The 22,575-nt window shown below is 35.4% G+C and overlaps 1 protein-coding gene across 1 annotated transcript in view; it reads left to right on the top strand.

Annotated features, from left to right (window-relative positions):
- The window catches only part of Cad87A (cadherin 87A), a 231,946-nt gene that overhangs the window by 43,036 nt on the left and 166,335 nt on the right, over nt 1-22,575 (top strand). The window contains exon 3 of the mRNA XM_085485287.1: nt 1,629-1,670. Within this exon, the coding sequence (XP_085341413.1) occupies nt 1,629-1,670 (42 nt within the window). The remainder of the gene's footprint in view (nt 1-1,628; nt 1,671-22,575) is intronic.

The following is a 22,575-nucleotide window of genomic DNA, read 5'->3' as shown; positions in this document are numbered from 1 at the left end:
TCGAGAAATGTACACGCGTGACAATAATTTTCATCAAGCTTTTTATATTTTTATCGTTATACCTTACGCTCTTATTTATATATACTTTGGCAGTCATTTTATATTCAAATTTATATTAAATCAAATATTTGTAAAATTTAATTAATTCTCGTAAATTCCATTTTTATTGAAAACGTTTAAAAATATTCTCCATCTCTTTTTTAATAGCATTAAGACAAAAATTGATCTTATATTTTTATGTATGACAAGGGAAAATATATATATTATGTCGCGAAAATTGTGAATATGACTACTATTATTGGCTGAGAATTTTAAATCCATCGTTCACCGATAGAGTTCATCAATAATCTCTATATTTAGCGTAAATCGTATTTTGTCGCAGAGTTTCACTGACATTTGTTAGATCAAAGTAATTTCGGCAAATCGAAATGCGCGGAATCCACGAAGTGTTCGAAAGATTAGTTTCCTAGCAACCGAAATTGGAGTGGGCCTGCACGCCTAGCCTATTACAAGGACTTTAACCCAGCCTCACTTTAATTACAACACATTTGCGGATTAAAGACTGCGATATTTAGAAAGTCTCGTAGTAACCAACTAAAGTCAACTAAAATCCGACCGTTCGACTAATTCACATGAATGATATATACGCGTACCAAATTCGTTAGAAATATTTATTATCCACCAATATTTATTATATAATACCATTCTTTTAGTATCTTGTAAAAATAAATGCTTTAATCTCTTTTTATGTTTTAATATTTCAACTTTTTTAATCTCTTCTTTCTATAAATATGCATTTCACAGTGCAATACAATTTCGAAAACTTAATTACTTATGCATAATATATTTGTTATTTGCGACTCTCTTTTTTTCTTTCTCTCTCTTGCTTTCTTCTTCTCCGTCTCTCTATTGATTTTTGACGAGGATTTAATTATTTTTGTTACCAGCTAAGTTTACAGTTTATATCGATTTAAACAACCTTACTGTAATTACTTGCGAAGCAATGTTTCAATTTATAGACGAAGAGAATTGAACCAAAAAATTCTATCAGGAGAATTGAAACTTTACTAGTTACGAAAGGGGTTTTATTTGTGTAAAAAGAATGTCTCTGATATCTTTAAACATCTTACCGATGTAGTCCGAACTGTTATATGTAAGATGTTTTATATGCCTCATTTGAGCAGAGATTATATTTAATTAATATACTTATTTTTTTATTTTATAAATATTAATAACTTATTCTTTCTACTTTTAAAACATAAACTGTTATCTTGTAAAAAATAAAATTATTTTTTATTTACATAAATAAATTTCTTCTAAATTATAATAATAATAATATAATTAAAAAATTAATTAAAAAATTGAATTTATTTCTTTTTATATTATCTTACATTAATTACAGAGTACTTATAAAATCAAATATTTTTCTTAAAAAGGTAGTAGAAGAAGAAATTGAAAGTTTTAATTAAAATTTTACGTGTGAATTTCAACCTAGATTTATGGAGAAAGAATTAAGAAGAAATTGCAAAAATTGCGCACATGTTTAAGTTATGAACGACATTTAGATAAAACAATGCATACAAAGCTATGAAATTTATTAATAACGAAATGTTTCTTTTCTTTTTCAGCGAGGAATGCGAAAATCGAGGATGCCTGAGACAGCCGATAGGGTAAGCGAAACAAACTCTCAAAAATTTTTATCGCTTTGCATGATCTCGAATTTAAGCCGCCTCGAACTGGCTTTATTTGTGCATATTCTAGCTAAACGTATGAAATGTATGAAAAGTATTTTCACGAGCGACGAGTTACAATAGCAAAGCGTGAAAGCGCACTTCTCGATTCTGAACGTTTGGAGGGCGCGCTCGTAACTTTCAGTTAGGAGCAAACTTGATTAAGCTCTCGGGAAGGGTTGCTCACGACGGGCGAGAGCGCATTTGTTTAGAAGGGTCAGAGAATGCGGGGGAATGAATGTGGACGCCGAATGTGTGGCACTAGGGTGCGACTGGCAGCCGGGAGCCTGTTTCCCGCGCCTAATGACGCGAGCTGTAAATCATTTTTGCCCGGGAGTTCGCGCGTCACTTGTCTCTTTTTGTGCGATTACAGGAAATTAATAGCCGTCCAGCATTTCCGATTTAACGAATAAATCTTCGGACCACGTTTGCCACGAATTCAGTTTCGCAAAGAGAAAATAAAAACTACTGTGATAGCAAAATACTTTAGGATTTATAATTTTTAAATCGTACCTACCATTATATATCGCGAGGATTACAATTAAAATATTCAAACAGATTACAGCAGATTAATGGATTGTAACTTATTAAATTTTGGGGGATTTTTATCCTGATAAATTTTAATCATTAATTAAAAATATGCCAGAATATAAAGAAATAATTAATTACTTTATCAAAAATTTTGTGCTAAACATCTACCGTATATGCATAGTTAAATGACTGTAAACCACTTTTGAAAGCTGATGTGCTGCGTACAGAAATATGATAACTACGTCTCGCGGCAGGTTATTCGAGGACTCAACTAATTGTAAGTTCCTGGATAGGTCGGCTATGAGGCGGACATTTGTTCGCGGACTACGAGGGCGGGTTTGGCTCGTGGAGTGGCTCATAACATCGGGCGGTGACAGTTAGTTAAAAGCGCATTTCCTTGCTCCCGGCGAAATTCTCGTCACGCGACGCAAGTCGGCATTGCAAGTCGGAACTAACAGATGTAACACGTGCGAAAGCACTTCGTCCCCGCAAGCTCGTTCCATTCGCGCGCGGTTCGCGGCCTGCTCGTGAGAAATCGCCAAGCGCATTTTGTAAATTTTCCCTACAATCCCGGCACCCTCGCAAGAATTCCATTTGTGAGATTCTTCATCGTAGACCATGCTAACAATTACCGAAAATTATTTTCTCGGCCAATAATATTTCATTGGCTGACACTGATTATCTTAAAGCAAAAAAATATCAATACATTTACTTTTTTTGCTTACAATTAATATATATCGCAATATTATCATTAATTATTTTAACACTTTAAGGAATATGTATTTTTTATATTTATACATATTTATTTTTATGTATTAAATAATTTAGTATTTCCTCATATAATGTAGAATTTTCAGAGATCACATTCACTATTATTTATTCAAATAAGTATTGATATATTTTCGAATGATGCATACATTTGGCACAGAATGTTCATGCAAATGCTATCGCGTAGACGGTTTTTTCTTGGCACGTTCACTAAATTTCGTTGACATCGCATGCCTGCGATATCGAGCTACCATATAGTTGTTTTAGTGATATATTCTGCTGGAATAGCTTTGCATTTTGCCATTCTAGCAGCGATTCTATTTAGCTGACAATACAATTGATTTTACGGCGACTCTCGAGAGCGGTGATATAGAGTTACCTTTTCGCGTTCACGAGAGTTAAACTACCTTAATAATCTTAATTAAAGAAGCAATGACTCCCCTTGAAACTACGACGGGATACACATGGAGATCCTTGCAGAGAGAGAGATACGAAACAATTCTAATACATCTTTCGTAAAAAGCATAGTATTCCTGTTACACTGAGATGTAAAGTTATAAAGATAATACTCTCTTCTCATTGCAAGAGATACGATTACATTATCTACGTGCCAGAGAATTCCTTTCACGTTAATATCTCACGCTTTCATTCTTCAAGGGCTCTGTTTAGCTCTGAGTTTCAACATAATTTTCCTTGACTTAATTCAGAACACGCCCGTGAACTAAAATATTTGCGATGGAATTAATAAACTGATTGAATCTGTTAAACTTTATTGTAATAACGTTAAGGTGATCCTAAACGTGCTTGAGAAGTCTGTGATTTCCTGTTTTATCGACAAAATGCGTGGTTAGATTCAGCTATAAATCTATTTATTGGCTATACGGATTGTTTTTCACCCAAAATTAGAACGCTTCGTTCTTTATTAATATTAACAAAGGGCGAAGCGTTCTAATTTCGGGTAAAAACAATCCATATAGTCGATAAATAGATTTATAGCTGAATCTAATCTCACATTTTGTCGATAAAACAGAATGAAACAGTTTAGGATCCCCTTAATATCGTATATCGCACGCATTGATGGCGGTCCCCCAACTTGTTTTGCATTGCTAAATCATTTTAAAGTTATTAACACAAGCAAATAATAAAATTACGTTCACCATTATCGATGATATACTGAGAAGCGGAAGAGTTAAGACAAGGGAGTTAAATATCTTGATAGTTAATTACGCAGTCTTTCACCTCGTTCCTCTCTTTGCAACGACGAAAGGTTGTTGAAAGAAAAGCGCGGCTTAGTCGGAAATGGTTTGCAAGTCTTAGTCGGAAAGGCGGAAGGGTTGTTCTCTCGACGGTAGAAGATTTGTTTAGGGTCTGCTGGAGGCGGCGAAGGTGGATGGTTCGCTGGTTGCTCGAGGGAGGCCGAAATGGCGAGTGGCATCGGGCGGTGACGGCTAGTTAAGCGCATTTTCGTCGGAGGAGGGAAGTTCTCTGGCGCGAGAGCATGTCGTAGAGAACATCTGCTGCCTTGCCTAAAGAGGGGAGCGACTAAGAAAGTCGGCGCGCGTTCGGAAGTGACAAGAATCGCTGCTGAAGTCTGCACCCTTACGATAGTTCCTCATCTTCGTCGGTTCTCTCTTCCCGAGCGATCATTGATTCTTAAATCGATTGAAATTTGCTTTATCCCTCGTAATTCTAACAATGATAATATTTAGTGCATCTCTCGTAGAAAAACGTAATCTTGGGAAATTTAGTATACGAGTCGAGCTAAGACTGACGTTTATTGCCTATAGAATTTATTATGAATTTAACCAAATATTCAGGTTTAAATTCTTTTGTAAGAGAAAAATATGTTAAATTCGGTAAATGCATTTGAACAATCTGACTTTTTTTTTAATTTCCTTGAAATAGTTAACGATTAATTATGTACTAATTATTCGTTATTTATGACGTGTTAAAGTACAAAATATAATTAAAATAATTAAATGTATAATAATATAATTAAATGTCAAAAGAAATGTTAACGTAAAATGGAAAAATAATTTTGGAATTTGATAAATTTTTAAGCTTGCATGTAATATATTTATTATAAAAATTTTTAAATAACTTTTAATTTCTTTTAAAAAGTTAATAATTATATACATATATGTATATACCTGTATATTATTTATATATTCAGTCTTTCATATTAAGTCTCCTGCGACAAAATATAATTAAGGAAGAAATGTTCAAAGAGAAATTTTAACATAATGGAAATATTCTTTGGTGGACCTCAGTGTGCATTTCTACATTTAAAACCAGTGGGAGTAATTAAATTCTCCTCGGGAGACTGTTACACGCTGCATATTATACTTATTATTTGGTCGTTCTTAAACGAGAGTTGTAACCACTGTAAGAAATATTCTCTGTCTGTCTTTGGCTAATATGAAACTTTCTTGTTTAGTCGCTCCATTCGTTTTAATTTTACAGACTGTGTAGACACTGCAGCAAATGTAAAATTGAGATTACCTTTTTCTTCAAAAAAAAATTACCGAACAACTAAAAAGTATATAAACTTGCATCATTTATTATCATATATTTTTATAGTGAAATAATAATATTTATTAAAGTTTATGTAAATTAAAAAAGCAGTTTCTACGGAAGATGATTACTATTCTTTATCAATTTATATTGCATTTAATTACTACAGAAATCTTAAAGAGGAACAATTATAAATTTTTTTAGATTAAAATATATAGATTCTCTCTATCTCTCGTTCGCTCTTTCTGATTCAAAATAATTAATTCTGTTCTTGCGGCTGTAATTTGCATAGAAAAAAAATTCATGATTTGACTAACGTTTGATCCCATCGCTAGTTTATACACTGGCGCAATTTACACAAAGGATGCGAATCTGACCATCGATCATGTCCACCTGTCGCCCATAACGTGAAAAATACACCACCATCCTTTCGCAATCACGTCGGCACAGACATTTTCGATACATTCCCCCAACATTGAATCCGAAAATCAAAATGCGCGTATGGATTGATATAAATAAAGCCAGAACAACGCTAACGGCGATTCTCTTTTTTTATTAGATATTTATTTAGAATTACAATTTTTTATTTGCAATTTCTTTTTATTCGATTTTTTATATTTAATTAATAAATGTTTATCATATGTATGTTTTATATAGAATGCGACAATATGTCTTAAATGTTATATATTTTTTTTTATTATAGCTGTATATTTGCAACCATAAAATAAACTGTAAACTTGCACGTTAAAAATTGAAAATTAAGATTTTTATAATCGTCCTTTATTGAAATAATTGGCATCTTTTATGTCTCTAGTATCCAAAACGAAAAGCATTTAACTAATAACATAGAATAATCTTTAAATAGTAAGTGATTATCGGCGTACATGAGATTATTGACGTAACGCGAAGGTCCTAGATTTTAATTATTATGACGTCACGATGCCCTCATTTTCGCATTGTGCAATTATATAGCTTAGTGTATTGAATGGCGAATGAAATTGTCGCTTCGTATTGTTGTTTGAGAAGGAGAGAGAAGGAGAGAGACTCGCCTCCCAACTAATAATAATGTTGGAGTTTCGAGGGTAACAATATCGATATAATAGGGCCTCCTGGGTGTAATCGATTCGATTTTCCGCGGATAATAATCGAGAACGGTCGGAATGAGGGGGTATAGAGCCTTTATTTATATGGTTGCCGGTGGCAATATATATACCGTGCAACAATAGCATGATGGTGTGTATAGTGGTCTTTATAATAATTCAAGGATTGACGTAATATTGTCAACATTCAAATTTCGGATTTTGCATTGATATCGTCAGCAATTGTATCTGAAGAGCGGCTTTGTAATACATGCACGGGGATCATAAATACAAACTGTTATCAGACTTGCATTGAACTATGTAGATTGAACTAGGTAATCATGGATTAAATTATTTTGTGATGCGTAAAATATTTCAAAAATTTTCAAGATTTATTTAAGTCTCTTTTTATAATCGCATATATTTTAATAAGAAAAAGCGTAGTTTTTATATCACGAAAATTTCCGTACATACATATATCTTCGCTTCTGACATCACCGACTTTACCATGCATATATTATATGTATATGTGTATGTGTTGCTGAAGCGACTGTTATATACTAAAGATAAATCTCTGTTTTACGTTCGACGCAAGGGCGAAGCAAGGGCGGAGATGCCGGAAGATATTGTCTGGGCTCTCGCAGAATATCATTCAGGTTTTCAGGATTTCCATCTCAGGTGATTGCTCGTATCTTATGAAACACGCATTTTCCACGATATCTTTCATGCTTCGCTGTAAAAGAGGGAGCAGGGCATCTTATCGCCCTTGTCGCGAAACACGTGTCGCAAGATACCAGCCACGCAAAATTATCTGCCTTCTTAGCGATTTTTCACGCGGTGCGAACGTATTCGCTCGTTCTCTATAAAAATACGCACGAATGAGCATGTATTTTTTTTTTTTTTTTTGCTCATTCCATTGTCACGAGATACGGAAAGTAGCTCGTTGTTCGCAATGATTCAGACGATTTTTTCATGCAAATTTTTTTCGACGAATTTTCTAAACCGATTTTTTTTTTGTTACCGACAGAAATAATTTTTTTTTACTATATTTTTAATTTATAAATCTACTTTGCGGCACATAGATTTGATTTTAATCTTTTATTACATTTTGCATATTATACTGTGTATGCGTAACGATCATATTTAAAGCGCAAATTAAATATTTAAGTAGACATAAATGCAGGAAAATCAGTTTCAAATTTATATACATATCAAAGAATTTACCATTAAAAAAAATTTTTCCAATATCAGAGGATGTAATATCTCTGATATTTTTTTCTGATTCCATTTATTTCAACGTCGCGTTTATAAGTCTTCATATATCATGGAAAATACATTCGGACGAAAAATTTAGTTTAATTTGCATTTATTAAGGCACACTAATCTAACGAACGACTCGATACATTTGCGTGATATTTATTATACGACGCGGAACTGGCATTCGCGCGTTAAGCGATATGAAATGTAAACGATCTGTATTTGGCAAGCGCAATCAATTTTCGCAACAGTTAAATTTTGTAATAATTGACGAATGTATTTGCCAGCTCAGAACATGTGTGTCATATGTATCACGAGTTTGTCCGAATGTTATGCATGGCTTGTTATCAAGATATTTATTCATCGGTAAGCAAATATATTGAATATGAGCGTATAGTTTAGCATATCCGTGGGAAACCATAATAACGACGTGACGTTACATCGAAACGTTGAAAATTATTACATAAACGCTAGATCTCCATAAGTTAGAAATTTAATATCTATATATCAGTTTATTAAAGGAATTATCTGATTATCGAGAAAGACTCACGAAAAATGTCGCAAATATTTCGCTTTAGTTTAAACTGAGCACACATATAATACGCGTATACACAAAGTTCCGAGCGGAATAGGACAAAGCTGTTTTAAACTAAAAACACGAGAGGCACAATATTTCGGCGCGACTCGAAATTCAATTTTAACGTATTGCCAATCCGTGCTCGCACTGCCCGACGGCATCACGAAATCCGGTTTCCAATCACCGATCATTCGAAGCTTTAAGTGTAAATTAATTCGATTTTCCGCTTTTCATTGTCCGCTGTAGCCTGAAGAATCGACGCGACCGGCGATATATATTTTATCGAGCATGGCGGAAACGCGGAAAATATGTCAGGCATAAGCTCGAAACACCCTGTCGAACGTGATTTTTACAGCGGAAATGTAACGCTATTGATTTACACGCAACGGATTGAGTTACACGATGCCTATATATATTAACTCTGCGCAAATCGGCAGGATTTCTGTCCCACTTGGTTATAATAAAATACGCAAATGTTTATAGATGCCTATTAAAATTCGCACCGATATATATATATATATATACATCTAAATAAATATCTTTTATATATATGGTATATGGGAAAATTTTTGTCGTCGCGTAATACGGGACGGTCCGTATATCGATTCTCACGTGATTTACGCCGTGTTTTTACTCCGCGCCGCATCCGATCCATCATCGGGCACGGTTGACGTGGATGCGTTTTACGCGGTCGTGATTATTTATTGTAATAAAACGCATAATCCGCCGGCGCGACCAATATGTCGTTTCGAACGAGCTTCGCGCGCATGGCGCGATGATAGTCTCATGAATATTAACACGTGTTTGGCGAAATATATCGTAACTCCACATTTTCACCATATTCCCGTAACACCCGTTGACACCCGTAACATTCGTAATCGAGAGATTATGCCTTTACATCGCGGTTTATAAGATATCGATTTATAAGACGAGGAATACTATATATATATATATGTCGCGCCGCTTATGATATAAAAAATGTATATGTATATGCTTGACAGAAGATTAAGAGAATTTTAATATCAGTTATTTAAAATTGTAACACGAGGAGAAATAATTACGAATATATTTATCGCAAGAATAATTTAGTATAAAATACATTTCAATACTCAAGTTCTTGATTAAATAGCTAACAGCTTATATCCTATTACTTTTCTATCTGTAAAAATAAAATCTCAAGTGCGTTGAATAAATAATGAAAAGGAAAACTGAAATAAAGCACGGTATACAAAATCCAAAAAAAAAAAAAAAAAAAAAAGATAGTTACGGGATCATCGAGCGTGGCGAACGGCCGGTCGTTAAGTGCGAGAAGCGTCGCGTGACGACGAGACGAGAAAAGGTGTGACATCCATCGTAATGGATGCAATTAAAAGGGACGAGAGACTGATGAGAGTCTGCCGTGATGTCATCGCCCGAATTCTCCGTCTCGCTCCCTCTCTTACCCGGTTTAAGATTTTCGTTTCGCAGGGACCAACGAGAGAAGAGATGGCTTACCGCCGCCTGAGAGGAGACGTCGACGCCGACGTCGTCGTCGAGTGTCGCGGTGGAGTGCATCTCGCGCCGGATCGATTCTCGCGTCTCTTCCCGTGAAAGCACGGCAGGGTGCAGCGGCAGGAAGGATCGTGGGGTTGGAGGGTGGAAGATGCTGCTGCATGTCTCGTCGAGGATCGCCTCTCGCTATCGCGCGTCTTGCCGGCAAGATGTTCTCGCGCAACGACGACAGCAATAAGAGGCCCTTCGGTCGGTGCGCCAGAAAGCAATTGATAAGTTTAATTAGTTACCGCGCGGTTGAAAAATTTCTGTCAAGTTTTACAGATGTTATATACGCATGTCCCGAAACGATGATATATGGATATATTTGTATACTTAATTACGAAATTAATGCAAAGCTTCAAATAATTTAAAATCAATTTGGTGTAACATTATAACATAGTTTTAATGTAAACGTAGACTAAAAATATGGTAATTTTTAAGATTTTATCATCCCTATTTTTGAAATGAAAAATTAATATTTTTCTGTAAATTTTAACAGATAAATTCTGTCACTAATAAAACAGAACGTATTTATTGCGTAAAATTAAAATTAGTTACACATTGTGTTATTTTTACATCTTTTTTCAATTGTTTTAATAATTTAACATTTAATAATATGTTAAATTAACAGATAAATGTGTTAAATACTTAACACAAAAATTTTAACAGACCGTTTCTAACAAAAAAAACCACAAATTTTTTTACTGTAGGTACGGCATTATAATAAATATTTCTGAAATAATTTTGAAATCAATACGACCTTTCGTTTCTCGATCAGTTTGTCTTTTATCATGCAAAAGTTTCTCAAAGATATCTGAAGATCCGGGTATAAATTATCATCGATAATGTTGCGGGACGATGAGAAATTATGCCTCCTGAAAATTTGCAGCGATTCGCCTCTCATTTCTGATGCGACTGTCTCGTTCAGGGAAAAATTACATCTTTCAAAAATCGCTTATTTTCTTTTTTCCGACGTCGCCGCGTGCAGAAGTTCGCGCATCTGTTTGTCTCCAGCGCTCCTACACTTTGCGGAAGTTTATGTTCTCGAGAGAGTCGAGCATACCTTTTGCTCCCGCAGAGCTTTTTATTTTACTTTCTGTCCATCCCTCGCGCATTTTGGTGGGACGCGAAAAACGCGGGATATTTTTTCGTAATTGAAGTAACGTTAGGATTGCAAGAGAAATATAATTATATTATTAAATAATGTATTTTGATATATATATATATATATATATCAAATATAATTATATATATATCAAATATAAATATAAGATATATATATATATATATATATATATATATATATATAACATTCAGTAGGTGCGCTTTTCCAGTTCTATATTAATTCTACTGCAGTTTATACATTTGTTAAAAGTGTTGCACGTTCTTTTCAGTCGATATGCGACAGATAGATCGTGCTAAAATACGCTTCACTGACTCCATTACTGACAATTAAAAAATGCATACGAAAATGCATCAAGGTGAATATTTTACTATCGAACTGCATATTCCTTCTCTGCGGCACGTTACGCTCTTCGCCGGACGCGAAATTGGTAAATCGATGATTTATATTCATAGTCAATGCGATCTCGCGATTGAATTTTCAACATCGTTAATCGTCGCGGTTGTATGATGGCAAACAAATTTTCATGACGCGTCAGAGTACGAAACGTGCGACGTTTTCACCGTTAGTTTATCCGCATTCGTGGCAGTTTGCCTAATTTCGAAAAGCGTCAACTTTTCACGGGATTTGACTATTTGGCGAAGCATATCATTTGATATTTTGAAGCTCATCGATATATTTATATTTTTGCAAATACATGGATACATGAACTTATTTCAATTTGTGTTTTTTTTTTAAATAAAACTAATTATTTTTATCTTTGTTGTGTACTTAAAAAAAGGCCATAATCTAAATGGCATTTCGAAAATATTTATTAATTTATTAAATATATAATAAATATTAATATTTGTGAAAATATAAATAGAGATATTTATCCTTACATATGTGCGTAAACAAAAGAGTTACAAGAAAGAAAAATCTAACAATTTAATTTAAAGGAAACAAACTGAGTTGAGAAAAATTATTTACTGTTTTAAATGTGTTTTAAATGGGTTAAAAGGTCGAGAGAAACGTTTTATACTCGTATATCGCTTTTCGTGTTACCTATGCAATTAAATTCGTCGCGTGTGCAATCTAAAAATATAATGTTTTTCTGATAATTAATATGAATTGCTTCAAAAAGTATTAGATTATTTTGATTAAAGGAATTAAAATATCGATGGTATCGAACGAAGTACTATCGAATAAAGACAAATGGCTTACGGCAAATAAAGCGGAATATTTTTTTATATTTTCAACGATTTTTAATAAAAGCAGCGTGAAACTATTAAATAATTTTCTCAACACTTTACTATAACTGCATTTTTTCACTTTCCAGCAGAATGAGAAAATGAGAAATCGTAAAAGCGGTTACCACATGAATGTTTGGCGTAAAATAATAAAGAATAAACACATACGCATTGGAAAGGGGAATAATGCACTCCCTAAAATTTAAGGCAGTTATTTTGTTTTAACTCAGACATATTTAAAGAAAAATTCACATTTAGTTGATTTTCAATTTGGCGAGTAGGAGAGACGGATCTGCATTTAATAGGTCTGTCCTGGAAAGTGAAAAATGAGCACTGTGTATATGATTGAACGGCTTAGTATTAACTTTATTATTTTTTTCTTTCATCATGAGTTGCAAGTTTCGGAACAGGGTTCTTTAAACAATAAAGCTATATGATAGAAAGCTGTTCGATCGAACGGCTTTGGAAAATAATTTATATAATAGCTCAAAAACTTATTGAAAATCTCTTTGTAGACAAAGAAACCATTCCCGTAATTGTTCGAAGAGACTTTATCGTTTGATCTGCTTTTGTGAAATTAGGTACCTTCGCGAAAAGATATTCTTTGTGTCCCTTTTACGTACATCATACAGGGTTTGTCCGGAAAGTAATGCGTCGCATTTTTTTAAAAAAGAATTTATTGATCGCATAGGTAAAACAACTTAAAATTGTTCGAAGTATGACCCTTCTGCGTCAATACATTTTTGCCAACGCGATTTCCATGCGTCATAAGATTTCTGGAACTCCTTGACTGGGATGCTGTTCAGGGAGGCCGTCGAAGTAGCTTGTACGTTGTCAACCGACTCGAGCTGTTGTCCTTTGAGCTCCCTTTTCAGCCGAGGAAATAAAAAAAAGTCCGCCGGGGCCAAGTCGGGACTGTAGGGCGGCTGCGGCACCGTTGCCACACCGATCCGGGTCAGGTAGGCCGTAATAACAAACTTTATCGCATAGCGTTGCTCTATCGTTCTCTCCATCACAAGTTCGACGCGACCACTAAGCAGAGGTTCACAGAATAAGCCGTCCTAACCCTCCAAGCGCATGGAAACAATTGAGCGACCTACCGTTGGAAAGCTAAGGGTACCCCCCTTCCTCCCCAACCGGTCCCATCGCTCTGCGATGTATAGTCGCGTCACAAAAAAATGCGACGCATTACTTTCCGGACATGCGCGCACTGATAGATAAAAGCTTTTCATCCACTCAATTTCTTTCTCGCAAGATAAGCCGTACTTGTTTTTGTCACATAAAATAATATATAGCATAATATTCATAAAAAAATAATCTTTCGTAAAAAAAAATATTTACAAAAAAAATTGTTATTTCTGTTTTACAAAACAGTTTTCATTCCTTTGGAATTATTAATTCATGACGTGTTTACACACATGTTTATTCTTTTATATTGATGTAATAATATGATATTTGCTAAATTATATTAATAATTCAAAAAATATATAAAATTAAAATAAATATTAGTAATTCTAAATTATACTCTAATTTATATTATATTTCTAAAATTAATAACGCTAATCTATTTTGCTTTTTTTAAAGCATCCATCTTATTAATAGGACCCAGTTTTCTTCTTCAAATGTTGAGTTTTTTTTTTAGACAATGTTAACATTTGTCACTAAAAAGCAAAGGGAGGGAGGGACGCAGTTTTGCAGTGACGAGCGCGTTGCGCAAACGTTTCGCCTGATTGGCAAATTTTCGGTACCGAGGCCGCGCAATTTTTCTGTTGACGCGTCGACGCGTTTTTCATTTCGCTCGTTTACAAAATCAGGTTAAAAATTCATCCGCGCGCTCGTCGATGCGTACAGCTCTTTCGTTTCTATTTGCCCAGCCGCTGATTTCCGCGCGCGCGAACGCGTCGAGATTTTTCGTACGGAAAACGAACGCTACGCCTCCGATAATGAGAGCTGAAGCGTAACACTGCTTTCATTCTATTTTTTTTTTTTATGTCTCGCAGAAACCCACCCGACGTATTATCGATGAGCTGGTTATCGAATACGCGCGTATTGACGCAGCAACAATCGCCGAATTGACAGCCGAAAAAGGGGGAAAAATAGCCTTTTTGTAAATCATCTCTTGTTCGTCGCCAAAGTGACGAGAAAATTCCAACGATACTTTTTTATCAGATAAATTTTATTTACATACGCGAATATCTGTATGTATATAGGAGTATATGACAATATATATGACATGTGAAAAATGATTTCAATTCTTTTTTCTTCTCATATTCACGCTTCATGCAGTACTCGCTCTAGCACGCGGCCGAATTCTTTCTTCACGATTATGTATGGAGCGTGCAAATCGCAAAGTTTCAGACGCAATACCGGGTACGACAAAAGGCCCTTTCTTTCGCGCATTTTACGATGTCACAGTACAAAGCTGCTGAGAACCTTTTCGGGAAAGTTCAAGAGGGAAATTCTCGCCGAAGCGAGAAGTCCGCTTCTTTGTACCACCGATCGTCATTATCAAGTTTCACAAGAACGCCTCACTTTTGCGAAAAATTTGAAAGACGAGAGAAACTATCCTGTCAGATATCTTCTTTTTTTTTATAAATATTTTCGCAACGAGACGGTTGGGGCGAATATTTCGCGAATATTTATGCCGCACGTGACGTACGATTTAATGTTTCTCGTCAACTTGCACGTAAAATAAGCCGCTCAAATGAATAAAAAATGAGAGGGGAGTGTGTGTAATTACGGTTGCAACAATTTAATAATTTAATTTTTAATATTTGCATCTTTTGTTAGATATGCTTGAAAATTATATAATTATATAATTAACGAATTATATTTTCAACACATTTCATATTTTGTTATATTTAACTTTTCTAAAGCATAGATATGAAATTACGAGTTTATTAATATTAGAGAACTTGCATAAAATAATTCAGTTTAATTCGAAGCGCAAATTTTTATTTAAACGATTTAAACATAATTGATAACAATCTACAGAGAGTGGATTGAGAGTACAAATAAGACACGTATAATAATTTTTTACAATATGTAACTCTGATTCTACGTAATTTAAAATAATATTATAAATGGGCCACATTTTTCATCACTTTAGACATCGCTATAAATTTATGCGTCGATGAATCTCTATATAAAACAAAATCATAATGATTCGTCCGCCTAAAAATCTGCATTTTCCAATATGAAATCGCACTTGCAATTAGATCTTTTCGGTAATGAAATGTGCGCAAATAAAGACGATTGCGCCAAAATCCGCTTTATTTTCGTCGCCGGTAGGCATCATCACGACAGCCGAGATTCCAGACGCGCATCACATCCGTTCATAAAGCCCGTGTACGTAGTTAGCATTCCGCGAATGTGAATTCCGTGCGACTTCAAAGCCGCGTCTCCTCTCGCACACAATGGTGATCCGCATTTTTGCGTGACGCCGTGCGCGAATCCGCGAATAAAAGCCGGCGACCGACCAAGGTCTGTGAAGTTGACTCTGTGAAGTTGGCACGGCTTTTTTCGATTTTTAAAAAAAACATATGAGTTCTAGTAGCACTTTTAAGAGTTCTAGAGTTCCTGATAGGTTTCGCAAATAGTTCTGTCAATTTAAGGTCAAAAAACGAATTTTTTAAAAATGTCGTGCTAACTTCCCGTAGCACGACACTTTTTAGCACGACAATTTTTTATTCATGTATTTCGATAGATTTCGACGAGATCTAGAGTTCCTGATAGATTTTAACAATAGTTCCGGCGAACTATGCATTCTACGAGTTAAAAAACAAAATTTAAACGATATTTGTAAAAATTTTATTTTGTTGTGCTAATAGAAATATTCATTTCTCACGGCGCGATTTGCGAGCTCTAGGATAGTTCTGACCTCCAAAATAATGTTCGACAATAGTTCTGTCGATTAACCATAATTAACTTAATTAATTAATAAGCTATTATAGCACGACATCGCGGAAGAGTGTCGTGCTGGTAGAAATATCTATTTCTCTGGGCGCATTTTACGAGTTCTAGGATAGTTCTGACCTCCAAAATAATTTTTGATAATAGTTCTGTCGATTAACAGTAATTAACTTAAATAATTAATAAGATAATTATAGCACGACACTCGAACAAAAAGTGTCGTGCTAAGTATATATCGCAGTTCTAGGGGGGGTTTTGGCCAGTTCTCGTAGAGTTCTATGCTTTGCAATTATTTTTAAAAATAGTTCCGGCGAGTAAACATTTTTTAATAATTTTTAAAATTTTTTAATGTCCGATTTCAGCACGACACTCGAGCAAAGGGTGTCGTGCTGAGTATATATCGCAGTTCTAGGGGGAGTTTTGGCTAGTTCTCGTAGAGTTCTATGCTTTGCAATTATTTTTAAAAATAGTTCCGGCGATTAAACATTTTTTAATAATTTTTAAAATTTTTTAATGTCCGATTTCAGCACGACACTCGAGCAAAGGGTGTCGTGCTGAGTATATATCGCAGTTCTAGGGAGAGTTTTGGCTAGTTCTCGTAGAGTTCTATGCTCTGCAATTATTTTCAATAATAGTTCCGGCGAGTAAACATTTTTTAATAATTTTTAAAATTTTTTAATGTCCGATTTCAGCACGACACTCGAGCAAAGGGTGTCGTGCTGAGTATATATCGCAGTTCTAGGGGGAGTTTTGGCTAGTTCTCGTAGAGTTCTATGCTTTGCAATTATTTTTAAAAATAGTTCCGGCGATTAAACATTTTTTAATAATTTTTAAAATTTTTTAATGTCCGATTTCAGCACGACACTCGAGCAAAGGGTGTCGTGCTGAGTATATATCGCAGTTCTAGGGAGAGTTTTGGCTAGTTCTCGTAGAGTTCTATGCTCTGCAATTATTTTCAATAATAGTTCCGGCGATTAAACATTTTTTAATAATTTTAAAAATTTTTTAATGTCTGATTTCAGCACGACACTCGAGCAAAGGGTGTCGTGCTGAGTATATATCGCAGTTCTAGGAAGAGTTTTGGCTAGTTCTCGTAGAGTTCTATGCTCTGCAATTATTATTAGTAATAGTTCCGGCGATTAAACATTTTTTAATAATTTTAAAAATTTTTTAATGTCCGATTTTAGCACGACACTCGAGCAAAGGGTGTCGTGCTGAGTATATATCGCAGTTCTAGGGAGAGTTTTGGCTAGTTCTCGTAGAGTTCTATGCTCTGCAATTATTTTCAATAATAATAGTTCCGGCGAGTAAACATTTTTTAATAATTTTTAAAATTTTTTAATGTCCGATTTCAGCACGACACTCGATAAATACTATTGCTCGAGTGTCGTGCTGAAATCGGACATTAAAAAATTTTAAAAATTATTAAAAAATGTTTACTCGCCGGAACTATTTTTAAAAATAATTGCAGAGCATAGAACTCTACGAGAACTAGCCAAAACTCCCCCTAGAACTGCGATATATACTCAGCACGACACCCTTTGCTCGAGTGTCGTGCTGAAATCGGACATTAAAAAACTTTAAAAATTATTAAAAAATGTTTACTCGCCGGAACTATTATTGAAAATAATTGCAGAGCATAGAACTCTACGAGAACTAGCCAAAACTCTCCCTAGAACTGCGATATATACTCAGCACGACACCCTTTGCTCGAGTGTCGTGCTGAAATCGGACATTAAAAAATTTTAAAAATTATTAAAAAATGTTTAATCGCCGGAACTATTTTTAAAAATAATTGCAAAGCATAGAACTCTACGAGAACTAGCCAAAACTCCCCCTAGAACTGCGATATATACTCAGCACGACACCCTTTGCTCGAGTGTCGTGCTGAAATCGGACATTAAAAAATTTTAAAAATTATTAAAAATGTTTACTCGCCGGAATTATTATTGAAAATAATTGCAGAGCATAGAACTCTACGAGAACTAGCCAAAACTCTCCCTAGAACTGCGATATATACTCAGCACGACACCCTTTGCTCGAGTATCGTGCTGAAATCGGACATTAAAAAATTTTAAAAATTATTAAAAAATGTTTAATCGCCGGAACTATTTTTAAAAATAATTGCAAAGCATAGAACTCTACGAGAACTAGCCAAAACTCCCCCTAGAACTGCGATATATACTCAGCACGACACCCTTTGCTCGAGTGTCGTGCTGAAATCGGACATTAAAAAATTTTAAAAATTATTAAAAAATGTTTACTCGCCGGAACTATTATTGAAAATAATTGCAGAGCATAGAACTCTACGAGAACTAGCCAAAACTTTCCCTAGAACTGCGATATATACTCAGCACGACACCCTTTGCTCGAGTGTCGTGCTAAAATCGGACATTAAAAAATTTTAAAAATTATTAAAAAATGTTTACTCGCCGGAACTATTATTGAAAATAATTGCAGAGCATAGAACTCTACGAGAACTAGCCAAAACTCTCCCTAGAACTGCGATATATACTCAGCACGACACCCTTTGCTCGAGTGTGGTGCTGAAATCGGATATTAAAAAATTTTAAAAATTATTCAAAAATGTTTAATCGCCGGAACTATTTTTAAAAATAATTGCAAAGCATAGACCTCTACGAGAACTGGCCAAAACTCCCCCTAGAACTGCGATATATACTTAGCACGACACCCTTTGTTCGAGTGTCGTGCTATAATTATCTTATTAATTATTTAAGTTAATTACTGTTAATCGACAGAACTATTATCGAAAATTATTTTGGAGGTCAGAACTATCCTAGAACTCGTAAAATGCGCTCAGAGAAATAGATATTTCTACCAGCACGACACTCTTCCGTGATGTCGTGCTATAATAGCTTATTAATTAATTAAGTTAATTATGGTTAATCGACAGAACTATTGTCGAACATTATTTTGGAGGTCAGAACTATCCTAGAGCTCGCAAATTGCGCCGTGAGAAATGAATATTTCTATTAGCACAACAAAATAAAATTTTTACAAATATCGTTTAAATTTTGTTTTTTAACTCGTAGAATGCATAGTTCGCCGGAACTATTGTTAAAATCTATCAGGAACTCTAGATCTCGTCGAAATCTATCGAAATACATGAATAAAAAATTTTTTTTGCATAAGTGTCGTGCTACGGGAAGTTAGCACGACATTTTAAAAAAATTCGTTTTTTGACCTTAAATTGACAGAACTATTTGCGAAACCTATCAGGAACTCTAGAACTCTTAAAAGTGCTACTAGAACTCATATGTTTTTTTTGAAAATTGAAAAAAGCCGTGCCAACTTCACAGAGTCTGTGAAGTTGGCACCCGAAAACGCGAAGTTTTACAAAATCGATATGGCATTCGATAATTTGAATAAATTTTATCATGAGCATTAGTGAATGACTTTTTGTTTATTTTTTATTTTTATTTGCAATGGAAATACATATATAATTTTTTAAGAAACGCATCTCTAGGGGTGTTTATGATAAAAATTCAAATTTCTGTTTTATTTTTAATTTTTTTGAAAGGTGAACAAGAACGATTATCTATGAATAAATGTGGACAAATTGCGGCAACTTCACGGACCTCCAAGTGCAGCGATGGCGAGAGTAATAGAAAAATGCGGCCGAGAATATAAATCGGCGTCGTTAATCGACGCTTCATACGGGATCGTATCGAATCTTGGGAAATAAAACGCGAGAGATGTTTCCGCGAGAAACTTCTCTCCAAACGAGTGACTCTTCGCTCTTGAGTGCATCCATCGACTTACTAAATCCGGCTTACGTTAGGCTACAGTTTTGTTGTACGGTCGATGTAACATGTTTCGATGCTTTCGTGTCGTGCGAAGGATATAAATTGTAATGTTGCATTTTCTGTGTGAGAGATAAAAAAAATATTTTTGCCATAAACTGGGATTACCTGGTAACACGCAGGGGATGCAATAAAAAAAACTTTGTGATACCTCATATCTGTTTTTTTTTTTAAATTGTACAATATATATGCATTGTATAATTCATCGACACTGCGACATGTGCATAGAGAACAATATGCCCTAAATAAACAAATTCTAATCTGAATAAACAAACATGATATCTCCACACATTTATAATGTAACACCAATGAACGTTGTTGCGAATTAATGTAACATTCAAAATTAAATTCGGTGATAACAGAAATCCCTTTTAGCACTTTTAGCGAGAGAATTCGGGAGCGGGTTTTCCAGAGTTCGCAAGTCTCAGAGATGTTGAAACGCGAGTTTAACGTTATTTTCGTTTAACCGCGGGCCAAGCCTGATATTACAGGTTTTACAATATCGCGAGGAAACGGAGTGAATGGCGCGAGGTGAACAAAGAAAGGCGGGTGCATTTCCGGTGCACAGAAGGATATTCTTTTTTTCGTTTCTCTTTCTCTCGCTTTTTTCCGCGCGTCCACGCTATATTTATTCTCGTGCACCCATGTACGGTATGTCCTCGTACTGGTAAAGCAGATATACACCGACTGCGAACAGACATATGCAGTTCTATGCATGAACGAGTTAGCGGTGGTGCGACGGTTATCGCGCGAAATAGTCGAAACTTTTAGCGGAGTCCTTTCGGGAGAACCGGAAGAGGGAGAGCGGTTGTTTGCCGGCGCGGTACGATGCACTCGGTCTGGAAATGGTAAAACGGCGAAAATGGAAAGCAGCGAGGCGAGGCGATGAGGGAGAGAGAGAGAGAGAGAGAGAGAGGGTGTCGCGAAAGTTATCCGTAAAGTCGTCTTGTACGCGCGAGAGGCGACTATATATCTTCGATGTTGGGATATAATCCTCTTCGGAGTGACATTTGCGCTTTTCCGTCACGATATTTGCGTCATAATTATGTAAACGTTGGAATACGATTTTGTGGATTTAAAAGCGATGTTATTATTGCAGAATTATTGTACACGTACGTAGGGTAAATAAGGGTACCAATAAGGGAACTAATAAGGCTTGTTCTAGGTAATGGTTATTAATATATACTATAAGAGGCCTTATCAAAGCTTTAACACAATTTCCACATGGGACCTCTAATAAATGTTATATACACATTTATTAGAGGTCCCATGTGGAAATTGTGTTAAGGCTTTGATAAGGCCCCTTATAGTATATATTAATAACCATTACCTTGATCAAGCCTTGTTAGTGCCCTTATTGGTTTCCTTGATTGGACCATACATTAAATTAGTTACTCAAAACTGATATCGCCCTACTGAGACCTAATCTGGCAGTAATGTGGAAACCCTTAATAGGGACCCACCCTTAAGCCCTCAAAGGCCCCGACATTTTTTGCCCTAACAATTTTCCACATTAAATTAGCTACTCAAAACTGATATCGCCCTACTGGGACCTAATCTGGCAGTAATGTGGAAATCCTTAATAGGGACCCCAACCCTTAAGCCCTTAAAGGCCCCAACATTTTTTGCCCTAACAATTTTCCACATGAGCGTAAATATTGCACGTTTATTAGAGGTTTCTATAATCACGCGGAGCTGTATTAGCCATTACGTTTCATTTGCATACCGAATACAGGATTGGCAAACAGAAGGCGCAATTTCTCCCCTCGGGGCGGACTGTGAATTACGGCGGGGTGTAAATTACACGCGTGCAAGTAGAAATGTGTCGCCGAAGCGTTTTCGGTGGGGAACGCTCGGTGACGCCAGTTCTCATAATCCGAGGCTTGACCCTGACTCAGCGCGTTCGTGGATCGCCGTGCTCGGGTCGTAACAGTTCTGCATCCGGTACGGTTCGCTCGGGAGCCCCGTCTCTGAGAGATGACTGGAATACGATTATATATCCGTCGTCTACTTATGACGAAAAAAGGGCGACGAAAAATCTTCGTTCGTTGAAACTATATTTTCGCGTAAATACCGAGGTTGAGGTTTTTTCGTTCGGGGCACGTCACGTGCATGACAATCTGTCAGGAAAAGTTGATTATCTCGTTATTAAACAAGCCAGTAATAACCGGGAAACTTTCTTTCGCGTTTGGCTTTAAAGCGGTTTTTTAATTCTGATTTTAATGAAAATTCAGAATAAATATTAATAAAAGGAGACATTGTTAATTTAATGAAAAGTGCCAATTATGTGAAAACGACTTTCTTTTTCAATTTTTTGTTCTAATGCAATATGCCGTTTTTTTCGCGTTTTCCTCGTTTCTCTCAACGGAATGTGATCGTCGTGTTATTGGCGAGACGGGGAATGCGTTTTCATCGCGAGGAATTTTAAATCGACTCGAGTTCCGCGAAGATTTCGCGAGATATTTTGTGGCCGCACTGTAAAAAAATATGTAACACGC

Source organism: Nylanderia fulva, unplaced genomic scaffold, assembly GCF_048542155.1.
Source record: "Nylanderia fulva isolate GAGA-0341 unplaced genomic scaffold, ASM4854215v1 Scaffold36, whole genome shotgun sequence".
NCBI classification, from domain to species: Eukaryota; Metazoa; Arthropoda; class Insecta; order Hymenoptera; family Formicidae; genus Nylanderia; species Nylanderia fulva.
This window is presented reverse-complemented; position numbering and strand designations above follow the sequence as displayed.